General features: G+C 42.6%; 1 protein-coding gene across 20 annotated transcripts in view; it reads right to left on the bottom strand.

Moving 5' to 3' along the window:
* The window catches only part of ELAVL2 (ELAV like RNA binding protein 2), a 161019-nt gene that overhangs the window by 33177 nt on the left and 100828 nt on the right, over nt 1-27014 (bottom strand). For all 20 annotated transcript variants that reach the window (XM_023762990.1, XM_023762993.1, XM_023762994.1 and 17 more), the window contains one exon: nt 8084-8187. In XM_023762990.1, the coding sequence (XP_023618758.1) occupies nt 8084-8187 (104 nt within the window). The remainder of the gene's footprint in view (nt 1-8083; nt 8188-27014) is intronic.

The raw sequence follows: 27014 nt of genomic DNA, 5'->3' as shown, positions 1-27014 counted from the left end.
ACAATTTAGGCTAACATTTCAAAAGCTGTCAGTTAATTTGGGGCCTATCCTTCAGACTATTACTTCCAAATTTTCCAACTCTGGTCAAGGTAAAAGGGTCATTAATGACCTATATATGCCAGTTTTGAAATAAGGAATATAGAACTACTGTTTTGAAATCTTCCCCTCCCGGACAGTGCTAACGTGATTTAACTGGTTCTGTGATCTTGGACAAAATCTTCGTCTTTTAAGTTTCCATTTACATCTATAAAATGAAAGAGTTTATTTATCGTTTAAAATAGTTCTTACCTCTTCTTTAAAAAGTTTTATAGGAGATGCTTTATAAGTGTGCAAAGCCCATACTTCTTCACCAAGGCCTTGTACCTTCATGGAACATCAACTACATCAGCCGAAGGAACACAAGGGTGGCTTGAGATGCTCTGAGAGATGAAGAGCTCAAATCCAAAGCAGACCTTCCCCTCCTAATAAATACTCAAGTGCAATACCATCCCGGCTCTGCTGGAACTCTAATGGTTCTCTCTCACCTACCATACAACAAAACCATGACTCCTGGGCACAGTACTCCTACCTTCTATGATCCCTATCTGCTCTGGGGCTCCTGGCCACCTGACTCCCCAATCCCTGCTCTCTGCTCTAGCTAGCTGTATGTAGTCCCCTTAACATCTGTTTTCAAGCTTCCCTAGAAAAGCATGAGCTCTCGGCATCAGTGCTACTATAAAGCCCACTTATAGCAAACAACCCAGAATAGTGCTGCAGGAATTTGGCAGAGCATCTACCAGGTGGCAAGGTCGGAGACTGAGAGCATCTACCAGGTGGCAAGGTCGGAGACTGGCTTCACGTGCATTCCCCGTCCATGCCCTTCCTTTCCTTCTCCACAGTGGGCAGTCGAATTAGGCAGCATCTACAGGCTAGTTACCAATAGGTAAATACCAACCCTACCCCTGATGAGCCTACACCAAAAAGGTTGAGCTAGAAAAGTGTTTCCCAGCACTCATTTTACGGTGGCTGCTAACTTTCAACAGTGGAAGGAAACGGTTAAAATTATGTCCTCAGTGCTGTATTTCATCACTAAGTCATTCTATAGCAGTGGTTCTCAACCTTCTGGCCCTTTAAATACAGTTCCTCATGTTGTGACCCAACCATAAAACTATTTTCGTTGCTACTTCATAACTGTAATGTTGCTACTGTTGTGAATCGTAATGTAAATACCTGATATGCAGGATGGTCTTAGGCGACCCCTGTGAAAGGGTCGTTCGACCGCCAAAGGGGTCGCGACCCACAGGTTGAGAACCGCTGTTCTATAGGCTAAGCAAGAGCTCATCAAAAATAGTTACTTCATATGCAATTTGGCAGACCATGAAAACTTTTTAAAGAAGAGGTAAGAACTATTTTAAACGATAAATACACTCATTCATTTTATAGATGTAAATGGAAACTTAAAAGACCAAGATTTTGTCCAAGATCACAGAACCAGTTAAATCACGTTAGCACTGTCCGGGACAGTAAGATTTCAAAACAGTAGTTCTATATTCCTCCCATATTAAAGATAAAGTCCAAGCTAAAGAGAAAAGAAAAAAAAGTCTGTGAATATGACATTTGCTAATTGAGAAAAGGATAGACTAACTAGGAAAAAGTATAAATTTAACAAAAAAAAATAAAAGCAATACAGTAGATTAGAATAAATGTTTATTAGCTTTATTTACTCTCTAATAAACCAAACACTTCAAGGAATAGATATTATTATTTATAATTAATATCCCAAATTTCTTACAACAGAATTTCTCCTTATGTGCTTAAATAGTAGTTTAATTATTTTTAAGAAATTTCACATTATTGTATACCAATTTTTTATTACATTTATTGGGGTAACACTGGTTAATAATATTCTATAATTTTCAGATGGACAAGATTATAATGGGGTGTCTGTGCACTCTATTGGGTGCTCACCACCTGAAGTCTAGTTTCCTTCTGTTACCATATATTTGACCCCCTTTACCCACTTCGCCCTCCCACCACCTTCTTCCCCCACTGGTAATCACCCTTCTGTTGTCTGTATCTATGAGTTTGTTTTTGTTCATTTTATTAGTTTGTTACTTTTTGTTCCATATTCCACATATGAGTAGAATCATACCATTTTCTCCTTTCCTGTCTGACTTACTTCACTTAATGTGATAATCTCAAGAGTATCAATTAATTTTTAAGCAAAGGTAAAATTTAGCCTGGTCTATGTCTGAATGATTAAGAAAAAGATTCATTTTAATTAAAACCAAACTGAGGTACCTTTCCTATTCTGGGAGTACTTTCAGACAGGATTTTTTTCCTTTGGGGGGCAGGGAATAGTTGGATTCCTGGAGGTAGTAGCTATCAATAATAATGAAAAGTTCTATTCCTTGAGATAACAGCTCCTACTTTCCAGATAAAATAAGCTCATTTCAGGAATAATTACGCTTCCTAGGCCTGTAGCCAAAGAGGGAGGAGTCAGGAGAGAAGCCGAAGAGTCTAAGGTAAGGCATCCACTTCACTGTGAGGGTGATAATCACCTAGTCACAGTACTTGATGGAGAATAAAGCCTCTAAGTATTTTTAGAAATGCATGATTTCACTCTCCTGATCGTGAATTTAAGTGTGATACTATGAACCTAGGCAAAAGGTTAAAAGTGTTGGCTTTAAGCCATAAATGTTCCATGAGTATTTAGATTTTTTCAATGCTGTACTTAAACCCCTTTAAGAACCAAAATGAGTAATCACACAAAGATTAAACAAACCAGCCACAACCCTGGTGCCGGAATAGTCCACAAAACGACCGGTTCCTACAGGGGCCAGAGGGCTCTGAGGGGAACCCTGGCCCCTCACCCAGCCCCAGCCTATGATATTTAACATGGCCAGGAGATTTTTCTTGCCCCCTGCACGTCTGAATTGTACATGTGCTACCTTTTCACTACCCTCCCTAATAGCAGAAGTTAAAAATACTGTAATATTACATGTCAGTCACCATCTCAATGTCAGGGACAACCTGCGCAGGCTTTACTTGTCTCGCTCGCCTGCCTCCCAGACAGTTTGGAGATGGTGTAACGTTACCAGCAAGGACAACGGATGGCCATCACCCCAACCTGAGAAAAAGTGATCTTAGGAAAAGAAAATAAAAATCTTAAGACTTTAACTTATGAATACTATTACTTAAAATGAATACCTTTCTCAATTAAATGAATAATTACGGTTTTCTCATTTTTTAAAAAATATATTTTATTGATTTTTTACAGAGAGGAAGGGAGAGGGATAGAGAGTTAGAAACATTGATGAGAGAGAAACATCGATCAGCTGCCTCCTGCACACCTCCTATTGGGGATGGGCCCTCAACCAAGGTACATGCCCTTGACCAGAATCGAACCTGGGACCCTTCAGTCTGCAGGCCCACGCTCTATCCACTGAGCCAAACCAGTTAGGGCAGGTTTTCTCATTTCTAAGCCTCACTTTTTAAAAAGTGAAGAGTATGAACTACTTTCTACTCTGAATACTAAACTATCATTCAGCATGCTCAAGAGAAAGCACCGATAATACTCTGGTTAAAAGAATTATCCACAAGAGGATTACAAAGGTAAAAGCTAAAGACAGACTGAACTTTGCATGCCAAGTTATTGAATATTTAGGAAATCTATTCAAAAAAGAGCACATTTTGGAGGTTCCTAAGTGCTAGGTCTTAGACCTGCCTTCACACGTTACCTGGGAAGCACTTGAAGAGATCCCTGCATCTCACCTCTGAACACTGACCTAATAGGCCTGAAGTGGCTCCCCGGAACCTGCATTACTAACTCCCTCGCCTTGTGATTCTGATGCAACCAGGTTTGGAAGTGCCTGAGGGACTCCGCTTCATGCACTGCAGAAATACTGAATAGTTGTCATTTGTTCAACACAAAATCCATCTGCACAAAACCCTACTGGGCTAATGCTATTAGGAAGCCCGGAGAGAAACTGCTAAATAAACCACCGTTCACAGCACTTGATGCACTGTTTCAATATTCCAATAACTAGGCATTTTACCAACTGCATACTACATGCTACGTGGCTTGGAAAACAACAGAAACCTGCACTCAAGGAGTACACAAACTCGTGTATACCTGTATATACCATGTATGCTAATTAATCTGCTGCAGCTCTCTTCAGCAAGCATGTCAAACTCGCGGCTCATGGGCCACATGCGGTCCACAATGAATATTTTTGGGGCCCAGCCAATATAACGGTATGTAAGAAATGTTTTAATAAAAATTTCATAACTTAATTTTTACAATATTCTGTTATACATAATTATTAGTAACTACAACGTTCACTAATGACTGATACTATAATCATGTTGCATTCATTTCCTTTACGCACCACTTCTCGCCACTAATACTAACAGAATATTTTAGCAGCCGATTGTCACGTCATTAGTCTTGTACTGACTTGTTTGGTGTGCGCAGTAGGAAATATTTCGCTTTCGGAGAACAAGAAAAATAGGTTTATTTGCATTACGCTTATTAATTTGTGCATTTATTGTGTCTGGTAAGTTATTAATTTTTATTAAAATGTTCTATTATTTTATGTTAACAATTACTCATTTATTCCAGCGTGTCTCTATTGAAATAAACCTACGTTTCCATGAAAATTGAAACTTTTTTTTGCGGCCCACATAAACTTAAACCTTGTTTATTTGGCCCGTGTTAGCCTTTGAGAGTTTGACATGCTTGCTCTACAGGAAAGAGGTATCAGAAGACAAGGATTGAGTCCCAGCTGTATCTTTAACTGCCTGATCTTAGCCAAACTACTGGTCTCAACTTTTTTATTGGGGGCAGAGGGTAATGCTTAAGTCTAAATTACATATGAGTGCTTTCAACCCCAAAGATTCCGTAGTTTCTCAAGGGTAAAGAGAACAGATTTCAAAGAAGGGGAAACCCAGTCCAGGCTGCAACAACCCTGCAAGGCAGGAGCTGAAGGGAAGACTTCATTCAGATGGGCTCCGAAAGACGGGGAAGGCCACTATTCAACTAAAATACGTGGGGAAGGGGATGCCAGGAAGTGGAGGCCACATGAGCTATGTGCAGAGGCCAGGAATAAAATCAGCTTGCAAGTGAAGAGCCGTCTGACTACCGTGGAGGACGGTAATAACATAATATCCATGGGAGGCTCCAAACGTATGCCACCGTGCCCTCCCTGGGGCACACCCACTGGAATCTCCTTTCCGAGGGCATTTTCTTTCTCCTTAACTCTAAGGGTCCCCAGGAGACTTGCAAGCAGGGGAGGGCAATGGGCAGCGGCAGCTTGTCCCGGGCTAGCAACACCCTGAACCTGTCTCCAAGGCCCCATTTTCTCTGACTTCCCAGTGAGCTGGCGGCAGCCCCACCTCGGCTCACTTCTTTCCCATCACCTTCCTAAGGAGCCAAAGCCTGGGCTCTCCTTGTTGCATCTTCTATCCGAGGCCCTCCTTCCTAAGCCAGATGATATGGTGAAGCGGCAGGGAAATACTCGAGAATTCTGAGTGAGAAGTAACACGAGGAAACTGTGTTTTTCTAAGATTATCCTGACACCTTCCTCCAGGGTGGACTGAAGGAAGGAAAGAAAGAGTAATTTATAGAACAGTATCCCAGGGAACGAAGGGGGCTTAAACGCAGCTTCCAAAAGGTAACTTTGAACACCAGAAAAGAACTGGCTCAAGATGTTGGATAAGAACACAAAACACATCTAATTGAAAAAAAAAATACAGAGAGAGAACAAACAGACCAAAAAATGGTACTATGTATGTAGTTTTGGAAAATGGTCTGCTTTGCCTCTCGAGAAATCTGGGCCAAACTGAGGAGACCAGCTGTTATCTGATATTTTTGAAGGAACCAAATGGGGGTGGGGAAGGAAGTAGCCTGCTGCTTACCCACCACTCCCATCCCCATTTCAGAAAATCAGAAGAGAAGTAGCAGATGTCACAGAGTAAAAGCCACAAGGCATGACTGTCCTATCTTCCATGTATTCCGCCCAGGCCAGCTGGGCCCTGCAGAGAAGGCCAGCGATGGACAGTGAGGAAGCAGCTGTCGTCAAAGGGTTTTCTTGCAGGAGATTGGAATCAATTCTATGGCGACCTGTTTCCCCTGCATTTCTGCTTTCTTGTGGACAACGTGACAAAGGACTGACTTCGAGCAAACTAACTCACTCACTAGAATAAAATAAGGGTGGTTATTTCTGGGAGAGAGAAAAGGGTATATCCTGAAATGAGCCATCCCAACCATCTATCTTAATTTCTTAACCACAACCCAGAACTTCAAAATTATGATCACTTAGCAGCAATCCTGGCAATAAATTAAGTTGGGAGGCCCGTGAAAATGTGCAACAGGATAAAGAACACACAAATCAATCCGAAGATAATCAGATATCGGATATCTTTTTGTAATAAGAGCATTTGATTATTCATTAATAGTGCTTTTAAGCGGATCATCTCTGTGATACAAACCGAAAGTATGCAGAGTAGGAAGAACAATTAGAAAAAGCAGTCTAGACTGGAAAACCAAGGTCAAAGCAAACTTAAATCTTGGAGAGCAGAGACTATATCAGAGATCTAATTTTTCCCCCTCAAATTCTGATAACAGCAACCAATTCATTTTCTGACTCAAGGGTGAATCTTTTCATACATAGGACATTTTCTTGATCAAGAAACATGTAGAGCTCTTGAACATCTTACATCCAAGTATATTTGGGGGCCAACACATGTACTTTTCCTTTGGAGGAGTCAGGAGCTGAGAGGCATTTTTTTCTATGGGCCAATAAATATAAAGAATGAGGTGACAAAACTTCCCAGGGCTAATGAAGTACTTTAACTGACAATTCTAAGAGAAGCCACTTTTAAGCACAAAGATGACACTGCGTTTCCAGATGCCTGAAGAAATGAGCAGAAATCTCCTAGACAAGTCTCTAAAGCAAGATGAATGCCACAGTCAGCCTTGACTAACTTCCCCTCACCACTTCAGGCTATAATCTGAGCAGACTTCTTAAATCAAGGGTGGAAAACAGGTTCCAACTCGAGTCAATTGATTGAGGTTGTCTGGAACACTATTTTGAAAAATATTTGGGAGCCACATCCAAACTCAGGGAGAAAGACTGCGGTGATTGATTGGCAATGTCTGCACCAAGCAGGAGAGGGAAAATCGATGGCTCCTCTACTAAGAGTTTGCCAGAGGCAACATCCCTTTTATTTTCTAAAGGGGAAAAAAATCTATACCGCCAATTGGATTAACTTCTTACCAGGGAGAATCCACATAAGAACTTCAAAAATCTACACATACACACACACACAACCCACAGAAAAATATCCACAAAATTATGTACCATGTGTCTTAAAAAGAAAAATATAACAGGAGGAATAACCTGTGTGGCATGTGGGTGCTCTTTGTCAGTCTCCTCAAAGCCAAGTTGAACCTGCTAGATAAGAGCCAACCTCCAGCCCAAGGACTGAAGCTGGCCGGCATGCACCTGTCTTTTTATAGACCATGAACTATAGAAGGTTTTTATATTTTTAAATGATTGGGGTAAAATAAAAAAGCTATTTTGCAACACACAAACATTACATGAAATTCGCCTATTGGGGTCCATAAATAAAGTTTTACAGGATCACAGCCACACCTATGAGTTCACGTAGTAGCTATGAACTAAAGCCACAAGAGCAGAGCTGAGAAGCTGTGACTGACACTGTGTGGCCCATAAACCTTAACATATTTGCCACCTGGCCCTTAACAGAACAAGTATGCCGTTACTAGAAGAACAGGCCTAAGGATTCCTCGAATTATATGGCAGGTAATTAGCTATAAAGAAAGGAGATTTAATTCACTAGGTTTCATAAGGTACTTGTCTTAAAAAGTTGCTACTGTCCCTTTGTTAATACAGGAGTGATTACATAAAGTACTCCCAATTAAACTTTCCCCATCGTGTAACAAAACAAAAAATTCCACTAAACCCCCAGAGAAGTGTCTATGTGGGCACAAAATGAGTAAAGGAAAGAACTACAAGTAGACCTTAATCTTTTTAAATCTCTGTTCTCCAAGTAGATATTTAAAAAAAAATCAACATACTTTTATTGTTTTGGTTTGAAGTCTCAATCCATTCAGGGTGTTGATTGCTTTCTCTGCATCCTTGGGGTCAATGTAGTTCACAAAGCCATATCCCAAGCTCTGTCCTAATGGAAAGAAAGGAAAAAGGCATACATCAGTTCTACATGCTGATGACAGAGATCCCCTTTCATTCCAGCATATGGTCTTGCCATTAACACCAGCATATTTTCTCCATAGTAAAAAGAAGTCCCCTTTAGTTCTTTCAGAAAGATAGACGTGATCTTTTTCATCTCCTGTCTACTATGTTTGCACGTTTACACATCAGTAAAAACTCAGCAAGTTGTGCCACTTAAAAAACACCCATCCCCAGAGTTGCAGCACACAGGCCCTGCCTGAGCTGGAGGAGTGCACAGTAAGGCAACACTCAGCTTTGGAAACCAGATTTTTTTATATCTACATGGAGTGGGCTCCATGGGCACGACTTTTTCGCTTGTCTCCTACCCATAAAATGGGAAGGCAGGAAGCACCACCCAAAAACCTGTCGGTGTTCCCTACATTGCGCCCTGACAAACTTACAGCCTTTACCAAGTACAATTATGTCAGAGTCTAAAATGGTGAGAAATCATATGTATGTGTGTGTGTTAATATGTGTGATGTTTGTGTGTGCGTGTGTGTGTGTGTAGGCATGGGCAAAAGAAGGTTTACAGTTGTAATACAAATAATTAGTAAATAATACAAGAATAAACTCTGTTTTGTGTACTCACAACGGTAAACCTACTTTTGCCCACTGCTGTATGTATGCAGACAGTTCTTTCAGAGGAAAGCTTCTTCAAATAAACTGAGTCCAATTTCCTAAAAGGGGTGTGATGGCCTAGATGAGGAATACAGGGAAATAGGAACACAAAGATTTGCACTAAAGATGCCCAAGCACATGAGAACATGTGGGAAGGCAAAAAATAGCACAGACAAAAATAACAAAACAGGATGTTTGGAGTAAGAGTTACTTCAAATAAGTATTTTGATGGTGTCTTTTCCCTATCCTATGAGCCCTCTCACCCCTGGCTCAATAATGCCCCAACTCTAAAACAGTAGGAAATAACAAGGGGTTGGAATCAATGAAATGCACATGTTGGGAAAGCCAATCCTAGAGGCCTCAATTTTTCAAAGGGAAAGTTTCTCGGATTGAAAAGGTGAGCAGCACTACAAAAACGGGCATAAAAAAAGGCATGGTCCACTGAAAGGAAAACTTAATATAGGTTTTCCTGGGAGATGCCTAGTAAGGTCCAAATGCTTTGCATTAAACACCATCTTTGGCCCCGGCCGGTGTGGCTCAGTTGGTTGAACATCATTCTGTGCACCAAGAGGTCGCTGGTTCAATTCCGGGTCAGGGCACAAGTTCGGGGGCTTGATCCCTAGTAGGGGGCATGCAGGAGGCAGCTGACAGATGTGTCTCTCTCTCCTGCTCCCTTCCTCCCTCCCTCTCTCTAGAATCAATAAAAACTATTTTAAAAATAAATATCATCTTTGTATCAATTTCATAAAGAGATGAGGGATTTTTTTCCTTTTAAGGCAGGGGTGGGGAACATCCAGCCCTATAAGGCCCACAAAATCATCTGGTCTGGCCCTGCCAAGGCATTAAGGGTGAGCTAATTAAATGTTTGACCAAATATAGCAGGCTAATTTTTAAGTTGATAATTTCGTATGGCCTTGGAATGATGTTATAAATATCAAATGGCCCTTGAGGGAGTAAGAATCCCCACCCCTGTTTTAAGGGATACCTTAGTGGTTATGAATACTGGAATTTTGGATAGCCACTCTGGTTACCCTAATGTGGTTCCTTGTAACTACAGAGAAAACAAGACAGACAGAGAGGGGGAGGAAGGAGAAAGTGAGGGATGGAGGTGAGGAAAGGTAGGGAGGCAGGCTAAACACAGTACCTAATAATCATGAAAACTTGTGGTTATACTGTGGAGACCACTATCCTTATTTGGCCTAATCATTGCTAACTTACGCCCGCTTATCAAATTGTGTTTTTTTCTTGTTTGTTTTGTTTTTTTAAAGGTGGGGTAGGGGACAGCTGGAGTTAACTCAGTTCACCATTTCCTCTCATACTAATCATGGAGATTGTGTTTTACTCACGGTTCTATTTTCTATACCTTGCAGGTGAAACCATTGTACTTTTAAGCACTCAGCTTTATACTATTTCGACAAACACCACGTGTGCACTGCATGCATGGCGAGTGCCTTCTTAGGAAATGTGCCTCAGCTCTGCTGTTGCTGAGAAGGATTCAAATTGGCTGAACATAAAAATATCTGCTCAACGAAGCAGTTTATGATGAAAAGAGCACGGGCTTTGGAGAAAGACACAGGACTTCCAATCCAGGCTGTGCCACTTGCAGCTGTGGGACTCTGAAGCAGCTACTGAACCTCCCTGAGTCATAACTTCCTTATTTCTAAAACGAGAAGAAAAATCCCTACCCAATGAGGTTGCTCCAACAGTGATGAGAACATCTGCTGTGGATGGAAGATTATTCTGGCCGAAAGATAAAGTGAGGAGCCCTGGCCGGTGTGCTCAATGGTTAGAGTATCAGCCCACACACTGAATCGGGTTCGATTCCCAGACAAGGGTGCATACCTGGGTTGCAGATGTAATTGTCTGGCCCCATTTGGGGCACATGTGGGAGACAACCAATTGATGTGTCTCTCTCACATTGATGTCCCCCCACCCTCCTCCTCTCCCTCCTTCCCTCCCACACTCTCTAAAAATCAATGGAAAAAATATCCTAGGGTGAGGACTGACCAAAAAAGAAAGAAAAAAAGAAAAACATAAAGTGAGGAAAAAGTACGTATTTCTACTATGTTAAGGTGTTTGATACAACCAAAAAACTTTTTTTTAAATATATTTTATTGATTTTTTTTACAGAGAAGAAGGGAGAGGGATAGAGAGTTAGAAACATCGATGAGAGAGATCGATCAGCTGCCTCCTGCACACCCCCCACTGGGGACGTGCCTGCAACCAGGGTACATGCCCTTGACCGGAATCGAACCCGGGGCCCTTGAGTCCGCAGGCCGACGCTCTATCCACTGAGCCAAACCGGTTCGGCCAACCAAAAAACTTTTATGTGTATATGCATGGACACAGATAATACTTTGGTGAAGGCCTGAAGGGCTGCAGGGTAGAGGGGGTCCATGAGGAGGAAAAGGGATATCTGCATTACTTTCAACAATAAAGACAAATTCACAAATAAATTAATGAATTACATTAAATCAGGAAGATGGGAAACAGAAAGGCAAGCCAAACACTGTGTCCTTTGGTCACACTGCTCTTCTATGACAAAATAAATCAAATCATCAATTGTACCAGCATTAGGAGTCCATTTCTCCTAGCTTCTGGCACTACCCTCACACCTGCAGTTCAGCAGCTTCTAATCACGGTGCTTTCTCAATCCTGGTTGCACAATAAAATAATCTACGAAGCTTTAAAAAAAAACTGATGTCCCAAGACCCAGTCCCAAAGATGTTTATTTTATTGGTCTGTTACAAAGCACTGGTACTAGGTTTTATAAATCCTGGTGACCAACACTGAGAGTCACAGTTTTGATGGTGAGAGAGAATCAAGGGCTACAAATGAGGCTTCTGGTGGCCCGAGGAGGGCCGGGTGCTGTGGTCTGGACATGTGAAGGGACTCTGCAGGGAAGGGTGCCTTTTACAGATGCGTTTTTAAGATAATAAGTGAATGTCCTTCTTCTAAAGTCATCACGTTCTCCATCACTTCAGAGAAACAGTTCCCTGGCCGGCTGAGGTCACTCCTGAGCACAGCAGTGCCTGCGGAGCTGGGTCACTGGGTGAGGTGAGAAGCCCGTCCTGCCCGTCCCTGCTTAGCTGTCTCCTAGGCTGGCCTCTGAGCTCTCACTCCCAGCGCACTGGGCACTCAAACGCTTGGTAAGTGAATAAATGAGAAGCATTATGGTGTTGTGTATTTAACCAAAGGTATTATCAACCTCACCATCACATGGCCCATCCATTTAATGGATCTTTGACCTCACCCCCTCGAGCAATCATGGCTAGCTATAATAAGGATGAGTTAGCCAAACTGCTATTACTATGAGCCCAAGCAAACTAACCTGAAAGGGTGTATCTGCTGCTAAAAGGCTGCATTCCTAACTACACTCTCCTCGATGCATTAAAATGTTGGCACTGGAACACAAAGGAGTTAGGAACCTCCCAGGTTTTCTTTTTAAAGTGAGTTAGCCAACTCAGCCAATATTTATTAGATGTTTAAAATAAATTAAAATATCACAGATAATACCAAGATAGGCAAGACTCTCCCATTCTCACCTTTCAGCTATATCACGTTTTACTATTTAAATTTAGTCTCACATTAATCATGTGAGGTACTCATTCTTCTCCTGCAGGTAGAAATGATATCTGAAGGTAGGCAAGGTCAATCAGCTTCTTCAAACTAAAAAAGCAGGTAGGAAGCTGTGGTCAGGACTTGAATCCATGACCCTCAAATGCTATATTCTTCTCCACTCAATTCGAACTAGTTTATATCTGAGCCCAGAACATCTTTAATACGCCTGAAGTACCATGTATAACAGGCAGGCATTTTCTAACAGGGCTCTGTTAGCAAAAAAAAATGTTTTTCGATAGTGGCCCACTGTTTTTCAAATTCCTATAATTCTTATACAAATATCAGTTTCCCTATATATGAATTACTCTACTGTTATTAATTCCTATGACAAAGTAAATTGTATCTTATATAGTGCCTATTTCAGGTTATTATAAGTGAGTGCAGATTTTTTAAAAATAAAACTATATCAAGCCCTGACTGGTTTGGCTCAGTGGATAGAGCGTCAGCCTGCAGACTGAAGGGTCCCAGGTTCGGTTCTGGTCAAGGGCATGTACCTTGGTTGCGGGTACATCCCCAGAAGGGGGTGTGCAGGAAGCAGCTGATCAATGTTTCTCTCTCATCGATGTTTCTAACTCTCTATCCCTCTCCCTTCCTCTCTGTAAAAAAACAATAAAATATAAAAAAAAACTATGTCAAGTCAAACGTCAATAAAAAATATATAGCCTGGATCTACTTTTCCCCGCTCTTATATTCATCAGCTAGTAACAGTCATAAACCACCAGGGAAGGCTTGCAAGCCAAGCCTCGTTTACCCATAGCACCCAAATCTACTTTTCAAATCATTCTGAATTTAGAATGTGCATATTGACAATCCCAAAACCAAGAATCATTTCTTTAAAAAATTTATGAAGCTCTACATTTAAATTCCAAATATAGCCATTATGGAAATCAATATGATTAAAAGAAAATTTTGAACAAAATGACAAAACTAAGGCATGCGCGCGCGCTCTCTCTCACACACACACACACACAGACAGACACATACACACAGACTTAAAATATATATATATATATATATATATATATATATATATATCCATCCATCCATATCCTGCCTGGCTTTAGAAACCAAAAAACAATGCCTTCTGGTAACTGAACATCAAGAATGAGGTGGGCACTACTTGTCCCCACAAACTACCTAGAGTCGCAGACTATTAGGAATCTTGGAACCATTAAACCAAGACTTGGCCCCGACAGCCACGGCAGGGACTTCGCTATGGAGCAAGCTATGTGAAGAGTCATACAGCCTAAGACCTTCACACAGTACTGGGAACTCCAGGTCGACATGCACTTCAGCACATGTATTATGTACACTGTGTGCGTGAGTGCCTTTGTTTCGCTTCCTCTCTTTTAATCTAATACATGTGCCACAATAAAGGATCTCTTCTTCCCAAGAGACGAAACTCGCTTATAAACTGTGCTTGGCAAAAAGAAAACGGTTACAGACAGGCTGCTTAGAACCAAGGTCAAGTAATCTAAAGCGCAGAGCGGAGACTCTCACAGGCCTCTGAATGGGACCGGGGCCTGGTGAGAGCCACGTGGGGGTGAGAGCAGGAAGGGCAAAGCAGGAAGAGGATCCATGTAGTGACAAAGTGCTGGTGGCAAACACAGTAAACTCCGATTTATGCCAAACTGTGCATAATTCAAACCAGCAGCATTCCCTTGCCACCTACACTGCTTTTAATGGCACACTTTAATTAAAATTTTAATTGCATATTTTAATTAAAAATACACAATCTTCTGGACCCATTTAATTCAAAGGTCACTTTATTTAGTCTTTTCTACTTCAAATTACTACCACTGTACAGAATTGTCCCCTCAGGTTTAAAGGTAAAGGCAATAGACCGCCATAATTCTTGATTATAAGCCTGGCACATTAATTTAATTTTATCCAACCAATATTAAGTGAGAACCTTCTCAACATGGAATTGTAAAAAATAAAATTCTGTATTTAAAAAGAAGGTCATACTACATTATTTTTCAGCAACATTTAGCATTCATTTGCTCAACAATTACAGAAAGTCTACTTTTTGGCAGTCCCTGAGTTTACAGCAAAGAGACAAAAAATTCCTCTTCATAAAACTTATATCCTGGTAGAAGGGACAAAAGAAATATCTACCATGAAGAAAATAAGAGCTAAGGAAGGAAAAGGAAGCAGAGAGGTGAGAGTGTGGGGAGTGGGGGTCGAAGGGGCCAGGGCTGCTATTTAAACACAGTGGTCAGAGTGGGTCTCATCCTGAAGGTCGCATTTGGTCTAAGACTTGAAGGAAATAGCTTGAAGTCTAACAGGGAAGCTGTGCAAGCTGACGTATTTCAGGGCCTGTTCTACCAGACAGGTATCACCTCCTGCCAGGTCTCCCAGCTCAATCTGTCCCTCCGCCCTCCCCTCTGCCTCAGCACAGGTCCTCATGTCTTATTTGGAGAACTGCTACAATACCCTGTCCCCAGCATGCCTTTCCTAGACTCCTGTTAACTTCAAAACCAGTCCTCCTCCATCACAATGTCGTCTGGTGATCTCTCTAAAAGACCAATCTGACTGTGCTCTGGTCTCCAAGGTCATCGTCGTCTTCCTGATTACGTTCACCGCTCCGACACATATTCCCTAAAGTGCACATTCCATTGTCCTGCGCCTGGAACAGGACATCTCAAACTGCCAACTCCCGTGCGTCCTCTGGGACTTTCTCTGAGACCATTACCTACCCCAATTTGTCCCACTCTAATACACCGTGTTCCATGATCCCCCTAGTCCTTCCCCAGTCCTTACATTATCCTTTTATCTTAGTACATAGATGGGTATCGGGTCAATCTGGATGCCTCCCCTTTAGACTGTTGAGCTCAGAAGACCCCACCACAGATTATTAACTACATGGTCACTGAATGGAAAAAAATGAACGAATGAACAAGCGAGCTAACGAACAAGGAACAAACGAAGAAACAGCCATCTGCCTTCCAGGAGCTTATGGTGAAGAAGAGAGATGCCCTTATAAACATGCTCCCCATGTCCCTACATTGTACCAGATGGATGACAGAACAAAGGAAGACAAGATGCTCAAATGTTACCGTATTCTGACTTTATGAGGGAGTGATGGGAGAGATATTTTTAAATAATCCCTGTAAAAATTTTCACATGAAAATTTTCTACAAATACCACTTAAATCAAGTCCCAATTTAAAAAAAATAATGTCATCTCGAGTAATTTGATAGATTTACATAAATCTGTTTCACAAATCTGTAAGTATGAATTATGGCATGTCAGCATATAATTTTGTTGAAAGTGCTTTCTCGCTAATATAATTAAGTCTGCCGAGACTATTCAAGTACAAGTCAAATAAAATGCAGAGTGAATTCTGTAAAAACCGGGTAGGTGAATCAACATTTAAAGGTGACTACACTGATTGATGTGTATCTATTATTTCATTTAGAGCAGTAGTAATGTATTATGAAATAAGAAAGGACAAAAAAGCAGCATGAATCTTTTTTAAATCCCACAGTTAGCAGGAACAGGTCACTATGGTAGGGTCCTCTCTGACAAGCAAGAGTATTTGCAACCGAAGGACTAATAATGTAACACTTGGTGGGGGGGGGGGGGGAGAAAAATTTAAACTATCTCCCGAAACAGCCCCCAAATGAAACTGCCTCCCTTAACATTAAAAAAAAAAAAAGTAAGCCAATAACTGGATTTAGAAAAGCAACTTTTCACTACAAGGTGTATGTTGATTTTTAAATACACACCCACTGCTTTCCCTCATTTTAATACCCTTCCTTTTTCCTCCCCAAACATACAACAAAGCTGCAAATGTGCTGTATTTTTCAGATGGACTTTCTGTTCTTGGGCACTCATTACATGTGTCTGTTCAGACAGGCTGTGCACTGCAACTCTGGCACCAAAGCAACGTACACCAGACTTGACAAAGGAGCTTTTGAACATCTTCTATCTGATGTGTAACAAAACCGTGCAGGTACCGCATGTGAGGGGAAAGGTTTGAGGGAATCTTAGAACAACAGAGGGGCGCAATCTTCTCTAGCCACGTTCCTCTCCGAATGTTAATTCCTGACAGCAGGTCCCCCAGTTAAACAGTCTGATGCACGCAGGTCAAATGAAAGGGGTCCTCCTGGCCGCCCTCTAATGAGAGGTCCAATGGTGGGGTGGGAGACCGGTGGGATGCTCACTGCAGACCAAGCCAGCCTCCCTGAAGGCTTGGAGCACTCCGACCAGCTCCCCAGAGATCATCACCGGGGATTAGCACGAGGCTGGAGAATTCAACCTAGACACTCGAATAACACAGAACAGATGGCTCCCTCCGCAGCCTTTTCCACCCAAATGCTGATCAAGCTGGCCCCCGACAAAACGGCCCCAAGATTTTAACGCGCTTTTCAGGACTTCACAGAGACTTGGAGATGTAACCTAGAAATGTTTAGATTGGAACCTGTCTGCTGAAATCGAAGTTGTCAATAGTGATCATTTGGTAAATATCCCCTAAGCGGCCTAATTCTAGAGGGAGCAGGTAATGACCTGGGCACCAGGGTATTTTCTTTTCTGGTTCATTTTAATGGCCATATCTGTCCTCAGATTATGTAACTGGTAGAGGTCTATTTTCCTAAAGCGCCAGTCCCAGTAATTATGAATCTGCTGGCAATGCAGCGTGACCTTGCTTAAGTTGGCGAAACTGTGGGCTCTTAATACATCACAATTTCAGGAAACATTAAGAACTCCCACACAATTCAGTCTTGAGCTGTGGAGCACAGCAACGGCATATTAAACCCTCTAAGACTTAGAGTCTAAGTCCTCCATCCTGCACCTGGGTACTAAGATGTCTTGTATCCAAGACCAGGAAGACTGGGAAAAATACTCTTTATCTCAAGTGGGAAAACAAACCAATTTATCTGGAATGCACATCCTAGGATAAGACTTAAACTTAACAGGCTCTCTAGCTGGAGAGAAAAGTGAGTGACTTATTGTAGCATCTTAACACCGCTGTTAAGACAAAAGCCAGTTCTCATTACTTAGTGATTTAGGTAGTTGCTCTAAAAGAAAAATCAGCACTTCCACCTTCAAACACTGGAACTGCCCCCGTGATGAGAGCAAAAGCCAAAAAACTGTCAGTATGGCCAGAAAGTCAGGCTCTACAGTTCAAAAAAAAAGTTACAACATTAACAACTCTGAGCTAAGGCAAAATCTACTCTCAGTGAGAGACCTGGGTCTGCTGCAATATTCTCATTCCTTTGTTAACTATAATCAACTCTATACAGATTCCACGCCGCACGCCCCCGCCCCCTCACCGCAAAGGGAGGGGGAGTTTGCATGACTTGCTTTACCTTGTGCTTACTGAAAAGGCGATGGAGCCCTGACCGGTTTGGCTCAGTGGATAGAGCATCGGCCTGCGGACTGAAGGGTCCCAGGTTCGATTCCAGACAAGGGCATGTACCTTAGTTGCGGGCACATCCCCAGTAGGGAGTGTGCAGGAGGCAGCTGATCGATGTTTCTCTCATCGATGTTTCTAACTCTATCCTTCTCCCACTCTATCCTTCTCCCTTTCTCTCCCTGTAAAAAATCAATCAATATATTAAAAAAAAAAAAAGGCGATGGAGTTGCTCAAGTAAATATCATTTGAGATGAGGGCAAACGAACTCTATCCCGCAAAAAGATTATTGTGGTAAAGAAAGAAACCAGTTAGCAAGTGCAGTAGTAAAAAGGGCATCTGCTGTTGCTTACCCTGCCAGCTGGTGCCAATCTAGACACACACACACACACACACACACACGGAAACCAGTAAGCAGTCCATCAAAAAGCAGCATGGCTTCTTAATGTGTTTTTCTCTCTGTGTAAGAGATCATTTTTCCTCAGACATTGCAAGAAAAAAAATTAAACACCCTCAGCTCTATAATGAGCTCAGTGCCCTTTCTGAAACCGTGTCAGTCCTGAAACCACTATGGATGGAGAGCTCCCTGTTTTGGCCAGACAATGGGGAAACATTGGTCAGACTACAAAAATCCCACCAGGTCCACATGATAAGAAAATTCTTGTTCGACATGATTAATTTTCTTCTTGAACATAGAATGTTGTGGTGTTTTTTAAAAACGATACCTCTCTCATTCAAAAGTTAAAAGATTCACCAGCCAAAACCTTCCCATCTGAAATGCTCCCTACGTCTGGGAAAAGTCTGTTTCCATAAATGCTTATATCTAGCTCTCTGGAAGCATGTATTGCCGCTGCTTAATTATAAACTGCTACCAAGCAACTCAAGAGCTTTATATGACATACAGTTATCACATTTAATTCTCACAACACTTTGTGTAGATACATCTGTACCCATTTTACAGATATAAATATGGAGGTCTAGATACTGATTAACTTGCTCAAAGGCACAAAATTAGCTGGTAAGAGGTAGGTAGGTTTTAAAATCAAAATTGACCTTTCCCACTTTGGTCTTTCTGGCATACACTTCACTGCCTTTGGCCAAGTTTGGGAATTATTTTGAGGCAGAGACCTGTGCGCCCAAAATTCATAACTTTGCAACCAGGATATTCATCATAAACTCCAACTATACCTGCATTTGTTCTGGTTACTTGTCATGTAATCTACTGACTAGAAATTCAACATTCTTTCTCAATCCATCAAGATACTATGTATAAAAGAAAAAGAATAGCATCCTGCAGGTACACAGATCACTTAAACTCTCAAAACAACTCTATCATTACAAAACAGATAGAGATATCCACATTATAAAAAGATTCATTTAAAATAGGATTTGATTTACATACTCCTTTTCCAGAAACTCAGAAAGCAATCCTTATGGCTAAAGCCAAACATGTTTGCCACTGCCAAAATCGTCTCCCACACAAGACACTTCTCTCGTCGGCAGATTGCACTAAAATGCTTTCCTAGGCAGAGGGTGGCTCCATCGCTGTAGAAAAGCAGGTGGGATCGGTACCACATGGTTTCTGCCCTCTAAGATCCGAGGCTCAGAAATTTAAAGCATGACAGTCAATAAGGGAGATGTGGGCCACCTAATGAACATGGAATACCTATGATTAAGCAGTGGGCGTCACATGTAACCAGAACAAACTTGAAAAGAGAATTCTTTAGCTGGTTGAAACAGGGATAAAATGCAGGGGTTTCTTGACAGCCTAATTAAGGAAGCTGGTTTCTGGAGAAGAGCTAATCCGTAGGGAAGTACAGAGATGGTCACACCAAAGATTCGCTTTCTCTTTGCAAGTGGTCTGAGCTGATGTGAGGAAGCAGATGCTCACCCTGAAAACGGAGTGCCCCACGGGAAGGTGAGTGGTGGTCGTACTGCAGGATGCATCACACAGGGAGGCGCAATGAGAACAGACCTAGGGAAGATACTGTGGTGGCCGGGGCCACAGGGGAGATGCAGGTCTAGGATCAAGGAGACCATTCAGCAAGAAGCTGTGCTGGCCCAGGAAGAAGACCTGACCCAAATCCTTCCAACCAAGTCCCCAGGAGCTCCAAAAACAAAACTTAAGGATGAAACCCACAATCTCTTTCACAAATCCCTACAAACTGCCCCCACCCTAAATGGCTAACCTCTCATCTGGCAAACCACAGCCCAAATCTTCTATCCAAGGCACACAAAACCTTTTTGCTCATGGTGTTCTCTGAGCCTGTGCCAAATTCACTCTTAGCTTAGAATAAGAATTAACTCAATCCAAGTTCCCTTTCCCCCAAAAATGAACTTCCGGGCCCAGTACTTTTTCCCCTTCAGTGAGCATTTCCAGAATCAGAGCCAGGATTGGAATCAAAGGCAACCCTCAATGCCCCAGGATCTGCACTCCCTTGGCATGATAACTTCACACCTTTGTAAGAGAAATAAGAGGGCAAGGAACCCTTTGAACCTTAGGTTAATACCCAGAGATTAATCCAGAGCACCAACCCAACAGTCTCTCAAATATGTATTCTCTATGCATCTAACAGGTATGGGTAATAACCCCAGCCACCAAGAAGGTAAAGCCCAAGACAACTGCCCAGGAAAAGTTTTTATATAGCTGCAAAAACCTGTGTACTTGAATCCTTTTAGTCCCATGGTTAAGCTGCTAACATTCCAAATGTTAACAAACCTTATTTTGACATTTTGTGCAGCAATCACAAGATTACATATGATTTCTGAATGCATACACATAATATAAGTCCTTCACATATAATATGGCAATACCAAGTCAAAACAGAAAAAGAGAGAGGAAGACTAGGTCATTCATAAAATGTGGAGAGCATCGTATCATCAGAAAAAAACAAAAAAAGTTTCAAATAAAGTAAAAGCAGATGGATTATTTTCACCTTCCTATCTGTATCGCTAATAAAGCATCCTCCATGTACGTTATAAGGCTCCCACCTGGCACGACTCTCCACTGTAGTTCATTTTACTCCAAAAAGAAAGACCATAATTAAAATGAGTGGTATTTTTAGCAAAGACAAAGGAGGTAACATTCCAGAGGACATCCACTGTCCCAGCCGACACAAAGAATCAGGTATAAATAACATGTGATTTTCCTTCTCTTTGTACAGAACATTGTGTTTGGTTTATATTTAATAAAGAAAAGGCAGTTACATTTTCAAGAGAGTATAAGGAACATGTCCCCCCCCCCCACCCTCTCAATTTAAAATAGGCACACAAAAGCACTGCTTTTTATTCGTAGGAGAAATCCCCAAACAGACCCATTGTGTTTGGGCAGGTTAGGGTATAAATGCTGACGATAAAAGAAACCTATTTAAATATTGCAGACACAGCTTCCAGGGCCTCAAGGAAGCCTTCTCTGAAGCAGTAAAAGGGAAAGGATCCCAAAGGAGCACCATCTAGAGAGGAAGCCGAGCTGTACACGGTGAAAGTTTAAAGGCTGTGGGTCAGATGGGAACCATGGTTACAAATTAAGTCAAAGAGGTACCCTGACAGAAATAAACATCCATTCTGTTTTTATAAAGGGACAGCTATGTGACAGCAAACCACTCTGAGACCACAAGGCAATTTGCCCACCAATTAACAGATGGCTTCGAGAGAGAAATGCAAAATGGTCTAGCTCTTAGGATTGCCACATTCATATCACACAGGAGCATTTCGTGCAAAATCGCCTAGTTTAAAAGTTGGAAAGATTAGCTGTTGAAATCCTCCCAATTTGAAATTCACGTAAACACTTTGATTAAGCAGCAGCAAATGCTTAAAAAATTCTGCCTAGACAATGACTCATTAGCACACAAAAGCGATGAGGCACTGGCCACATCAGGTCTCAGTAAATGCACCATCACACCCACCCAGAGCAGTGCTGGGACTTCTCTTTCACTGACTGAAGAGTATGTTATTAAAAATGAAATGTTCAAATCATGTCCTCCACAACCTAGTACAGCGGGCCACTGATGCGACCTCTGGATACATTTCCCCCCATGAAACGGGAAAAATCTAAACATAAAAATAATCTTCTTAATTTATTACCATTTTATCACCTTAAGTACCCATGAGCCTATAACAACAACAGGGTGGAGTAAAAAGAATCTTATTCAAGAAAGAGCTCCCCACCTTAAGAACTTTTTTAAAGATGCTCTTTCGTGACTGAAGTTACGTGATTACTTACTTGCTTAGTCACACAGCTGAGGCTCACTCTTGGGGAAGGGGCTGTGTGTTCACAGCACCAGACTAAATAATTAATTATAAGGAGTATGTGATGTGGGAAGTAACTTCTATAGACAGAGCTTCTCAGCTCTTGGGGCCATATTACATGGCAACTCTGCAAACACATTTCAGGATCTGGGGAAAGAGAGGTGGCAAAAGGTGTTTCATTCGGAAGAATCTATCTTTTGGCCACAAAGTGTCTCCTAAAGAAAAGGAGATGACTAGAAGTGTTTAAGGCTTCTGCTAGCCAGTCTTATGTACGATCTGTTAAATCTATACTAATAAAAGGGAAATATGCTAATTAGACCGGGTGACTGGCCATCTTCCGGACGTCCGACTTCCTTCCAGACAAAGCCACGGTGGTGGTGGCTGAGGCAGAGGAGGTTGGGGGTGATCAGGCTGGCAGGGGAGGGCAGTTGGGAACCATCAGGCTGGCAGGGCAGTTGGGGGCCATCAGGCTGGCAGCGGAGGGCAGTTGGGGCCATCAGGCCGGCAGGGGAGCAGTTAGGTGGCGATCAGGCTGATAGAGGCTGTTGGGGCGATCAGGCGGGCAGGCAGACAGGCAAGTGGTTAGGAGCCAGCGGTCCAGGATTGTGAGAGGGATGCCCCAGATTGGAGAGGGTACAGGCCAGGGTACAGGGACACCACCAGGCCTCTAGTGATTCTACAGAAAGAGGTGGGCTAAAGATGCTCTCTCTGTCTCTCCACCATCTCCCTTGTTTCAAAAATAAAGTCAGACCTATGCAACTAGAGCTTGCTATGCTTGCTATGCTGTAAAAAGCTATACAAAACGCTAGGTCCTCAATGACAAGTACACCACTCAAATGAAGATCTCACTGAACATTAGTCTTTCAGCTCATTCCAATATCCAATAGCCTTTAGTGTCAAGGAGTGTTCCTATTTTGCTGCTGACAATTTCTTCCTTGCTATTTATAAAGTAGCAGGGAACTAAAGAGTTATATACTGCAAACTAATCTGCTTTATTTGGGGAAAACTTGAAAAATCTTATGCTTCCAGGTCACTCACTAGCTAAGCCCTATTCCCAAATATAACAACTGCAACCTATGAAGTTGGTGCTAATTCTAGTTCTCCTAATACACACCAACATCATTAAGGTATTCCATTTATACCTAGATCACCAATCTAGTTTTCCTCAAGCAGGATACACACACACACACACACACACACACACACACTGTGACCAGGAGCTAAATTAGATTTTTACAATCTCCATAGGAATGTTGTTTTCCTAATGCAGAATCCACAGCCTAATTAAGGTGTAGTTCCAAGATTTTCTGTATCATCTCCTGAAACCTGCTGATATCCTGGCCAGGCCATCCCTCTCCCCACCCCTACACCATGTTTTTACTTGAAGCTACTTGACCAGATAGCCCGTTCTGATCCTTTAAGCTTACCTAAGTAGCTAAACAGGGTGCAAGGTAAGCACATAAAATTGACTGGATATTCTTACAATTACAGCTATGATTCTTCCTCAGTGATTAGTTAGAAACCAAAAGACTATAAATAAAGGTAAAATCAGAATTTGATCTTTACAAAGAGAACTGAAGACTGCCCCCCCCCCAAAAAAAACAACTGATGCTGATGATGTATTTCACTGATTCCATAAGACACAGAAATTTAACGCCTCCAACCATACCTATGACCCCATGTGACTAGACACCAAAGGTTTTAATTAAATGATGACTAAGTAGCAGAAGAAATAAATGTGGGTCATTCACAAGAAGCCTGTCTTCGCACAAGGTATATATGGCTCTCATAAGCTGCTACACGTGACCGGAGTCACAGTATTACTGACCTCTGAAGATTAAAAACTAGAGATAAAACACCCAGAAGGACCTACTGGGTATCACAGAAGACGCCACTGCTGCTAGTCCTCTCAGACATTCTCCAGGTTGTTCTCGGTCACACTCAATGAAAGTAGCGACAGTAAAACATAATAAAATGAGGGAGATGTCACAAGATATTATTACTTGGGAGGGAAAATCAATATTCCTCATTGTTCCTCATTTCTTTGCATAAGTATATCAGAACTTTCGTTTCCCCTAATACTTACAATGTGAATCAAATGAATCAACTATTTGAAAGACAAGTGACTTTATTTTCAAAATACACATATCTACATACACACCTCTCAAAGCATAGACAAACTCCTTTACCAATAGCTTTTGTTTTCCTCAAAGCTAAAAGTCTGGGGGTACCAGCGGGAAAGGGAGTGAGGTGAGGTAGAAGAGGGTATAGGGGAGATAAATGGTGATGGAAGGAGACTTGACTTTGGGTGGTAAACACACAATACAACCTACAGATGATGTATTATAGAACTATACACCTGAAACCTATCTAATTTTATCATCCAACTAGAGGCCTGGTGCACAGATTTGTGCACTGGTGAGGTCCCTTGGGGATCGGACTGAAACCAGCCTCCAACATCCCCCGAGGGATGTAATAGTGCTTGAAGCAGCAGGCAGCTGGGGAGGAGCCGCTCCCGCTCAGCCCAGCCCCGCTCATCCAGGTCAGCTGAGCGTCTGCCCCCCGTCTTCCTCCACTGTCCCTCGCATCTCCTGGTCTGCTGCACCCAGCTATGGAGAAGTGGGTCCCTAGGGCGGAGCTTCCTCGGCCTCGCTAGGGGTGCACAATGAGGCTTGTGGGGTGAGTGCCTGAGGGGCCCTTGGGGTGGACTGGGAAGTTGCAGTAGCTGCATGGAGAGGCCGCCCACTTTGCGCACCATCCTGCAAGTCCTGGGGTGGCTGCAGTATGATAGGAGGAGGTGGGCACTAGGGAAGGAGTTCATGGCCTCTTTTTTCCCTCCTTCCATCCCTTGGTCCTGGCTGCCCGGAAGGACATGGCCAGAGGGGCTGATGGGGGTCGGGGGCACCACGCCTCTGGACCAGTGCCTGGGGAGCAGCGGAATTTGGGCCAATGGCCTGGCCTCCCAATGCAAACTGCAGCTCAGCCCCACCTGCTTGTGATCTTTCATAGACTAAATCGCCTGTTTCTCTTTCATCTGTCCAAGCTGAGTGCCCCCTGGTGGTCATTGCACATCATAGCGACCAGTCGCTTAGGCTTTTATGCGAGGAGGCAACCCATGGGGGGCTGGGACCCGTGCCTGACCCGCGTAGCCCCCGCAGCCTCGTTGTGTCGGCTGGGGTGGGGGCAGGCGCTCCTGTGTGTTGTGTCTCCACTCCAGCCCGCCCCCAGGCCCAGCCTCTCTGGGTATTGTGTCTCCACTCTGGCCCGCCCCCAGCCCCAGCTCCCCCGCAGCCGCTGGGGCGGAGGCAGCACACAGCTCCTCCTGAGCAGTCGTGATGAAGCCTCCTCCTAAGAGGTCGTGACGTTTGGCTAATTAGCATATTCCATATATATATATATATATATATATATATATATATATATAGATTTATATAGATATATATAGATATATAGATATATATATAGAGACTAGAGGCCCAATGTGCACGAAATCGTGCACGAGTAGCTCGCTTCCGCTTGCCTCAGCTGGCCTCCCCGACCATCGCCACTCATAGGTCACTGCCCTGCCCTCCGCCGCTTGTAGCCCTCCGCTGCTAGTTCGCAGGCCAGCCCCGCCCACCGCAAGAGCTGCTGCTCATTTGGGCGTGACGGCCATGGGCCTTTTATATAAGAGACTAGTAGAAGATGTCACCCCAAAAATTCAATTAAAAAAAAAAAGAACTAAAATCCAGCTCAATAAAGTAAGAAAACATAGTCCCACAAAGAAAAAGGTCTGGGGGCAAATAAGTAGTCTGCTTCAGCAGTTCATCCATCACAGCTATGACAAATAGGTTCAAAGGGAGAAAACTGGGACCCTACAGTTTTGGGGAAAAGGTCAGGATGCCAACTTTGGTGGGATCTGGCAATGAAGGATACTCTACAAAAGGGGTGACTATTTTGTTAGAAGTGAAAGACAGTTCGTAAACAACAGCCCTCAAACTCCGTCAGCAGAGGTAAAAGCTATTCCAGACATAATAAAAACTATGCCTTTTGTCCCTATTCAGCAATATATCTGAATAGCTGACTCTAGAAAGCAATCCAAGTTCTTCCACATCATAGATGCTTTAGAGAACCTAGTTGAGTGTACAAGGTAAAGACGAAAAGTTCAGGTCAGGATGATGCAGGTGTGACAGGTATTCAACTAACTGGTTATGTCTTATGACCTTAACCAGAAAAGGACTCAGTCTCCCACTTGGATTCAAAGAACTTCCTAATGGAAAATCTGTTTTAAACAAGATGTGGGCGGCTCCACTGCTGACTTTCAAAGGCATCCAGAAACCCCCACTTTCCTTGACAAGCCTGTATGGCAAGGTGGCGAGTTGAAAGCAGGGACTTCTAAGCAATTATAAAAGTTACCCTCTAATGGCTCAAAAAATATCAACCAAAATATCAATAAGCTTACTTCTGGATGTGTTGAAAACTGAAATCTGACATAAAGAGATAAAAATATAACATATAAATTGTTTCTGTGGACTTCTAAGTTATAATACGAATTGGCTTTAGCTAACTAGCTGAAGGGGATTATGGGAGAGGCACAGAGGTTTTCAGAATTAATTGGGGCTGGGAACCACCTGACTCCAGAGACCTAAGAAGTACAAAGAACCACCACCATCTCAGAACCAGAACAGACGGACTCTGATGAGATGGGTCACCATCACTATCTCATCCCTCCATCACCTCCTTGAGTCCAGGTCCTGGCAGAAAATACCTAATTGACTTAACTTGGGTCCCATACTGGCCCCTTGCCTACACTAAGGCAGGGACAGAGAGGACCTTCCTCATTGGCTTCTGCAATTATCCTCCCACAAGCCATCTACTAGGAAAGAGAATCCCCAAAATGGAATAGTCCTAATTAAAGAGGGAGACAATTTTCCCTTAGATCCATAAAGGGC

The sequence above is a fragment of the Myotis lucifugus genome, unplaced genomic scaffold (assembly GCF_000147115.1).
Source record: "Myotis lucifugus unplaced genomic scaffold, Myoluc2.0 scaffold_271, whole genome shotgun sequence".
Classification (NCBI taxonomy): Eukaryota; Metazoa; Chordata; class Mammalia; order Chiroptera; family Vespertilionidae; genus Myotis; species Myotis lucifugus.
The sequence above is the reverse complement of the archived record's forward strand: the minus strand, read 5'-3'. Positions and strand labels throughout refer to the sequence as shown.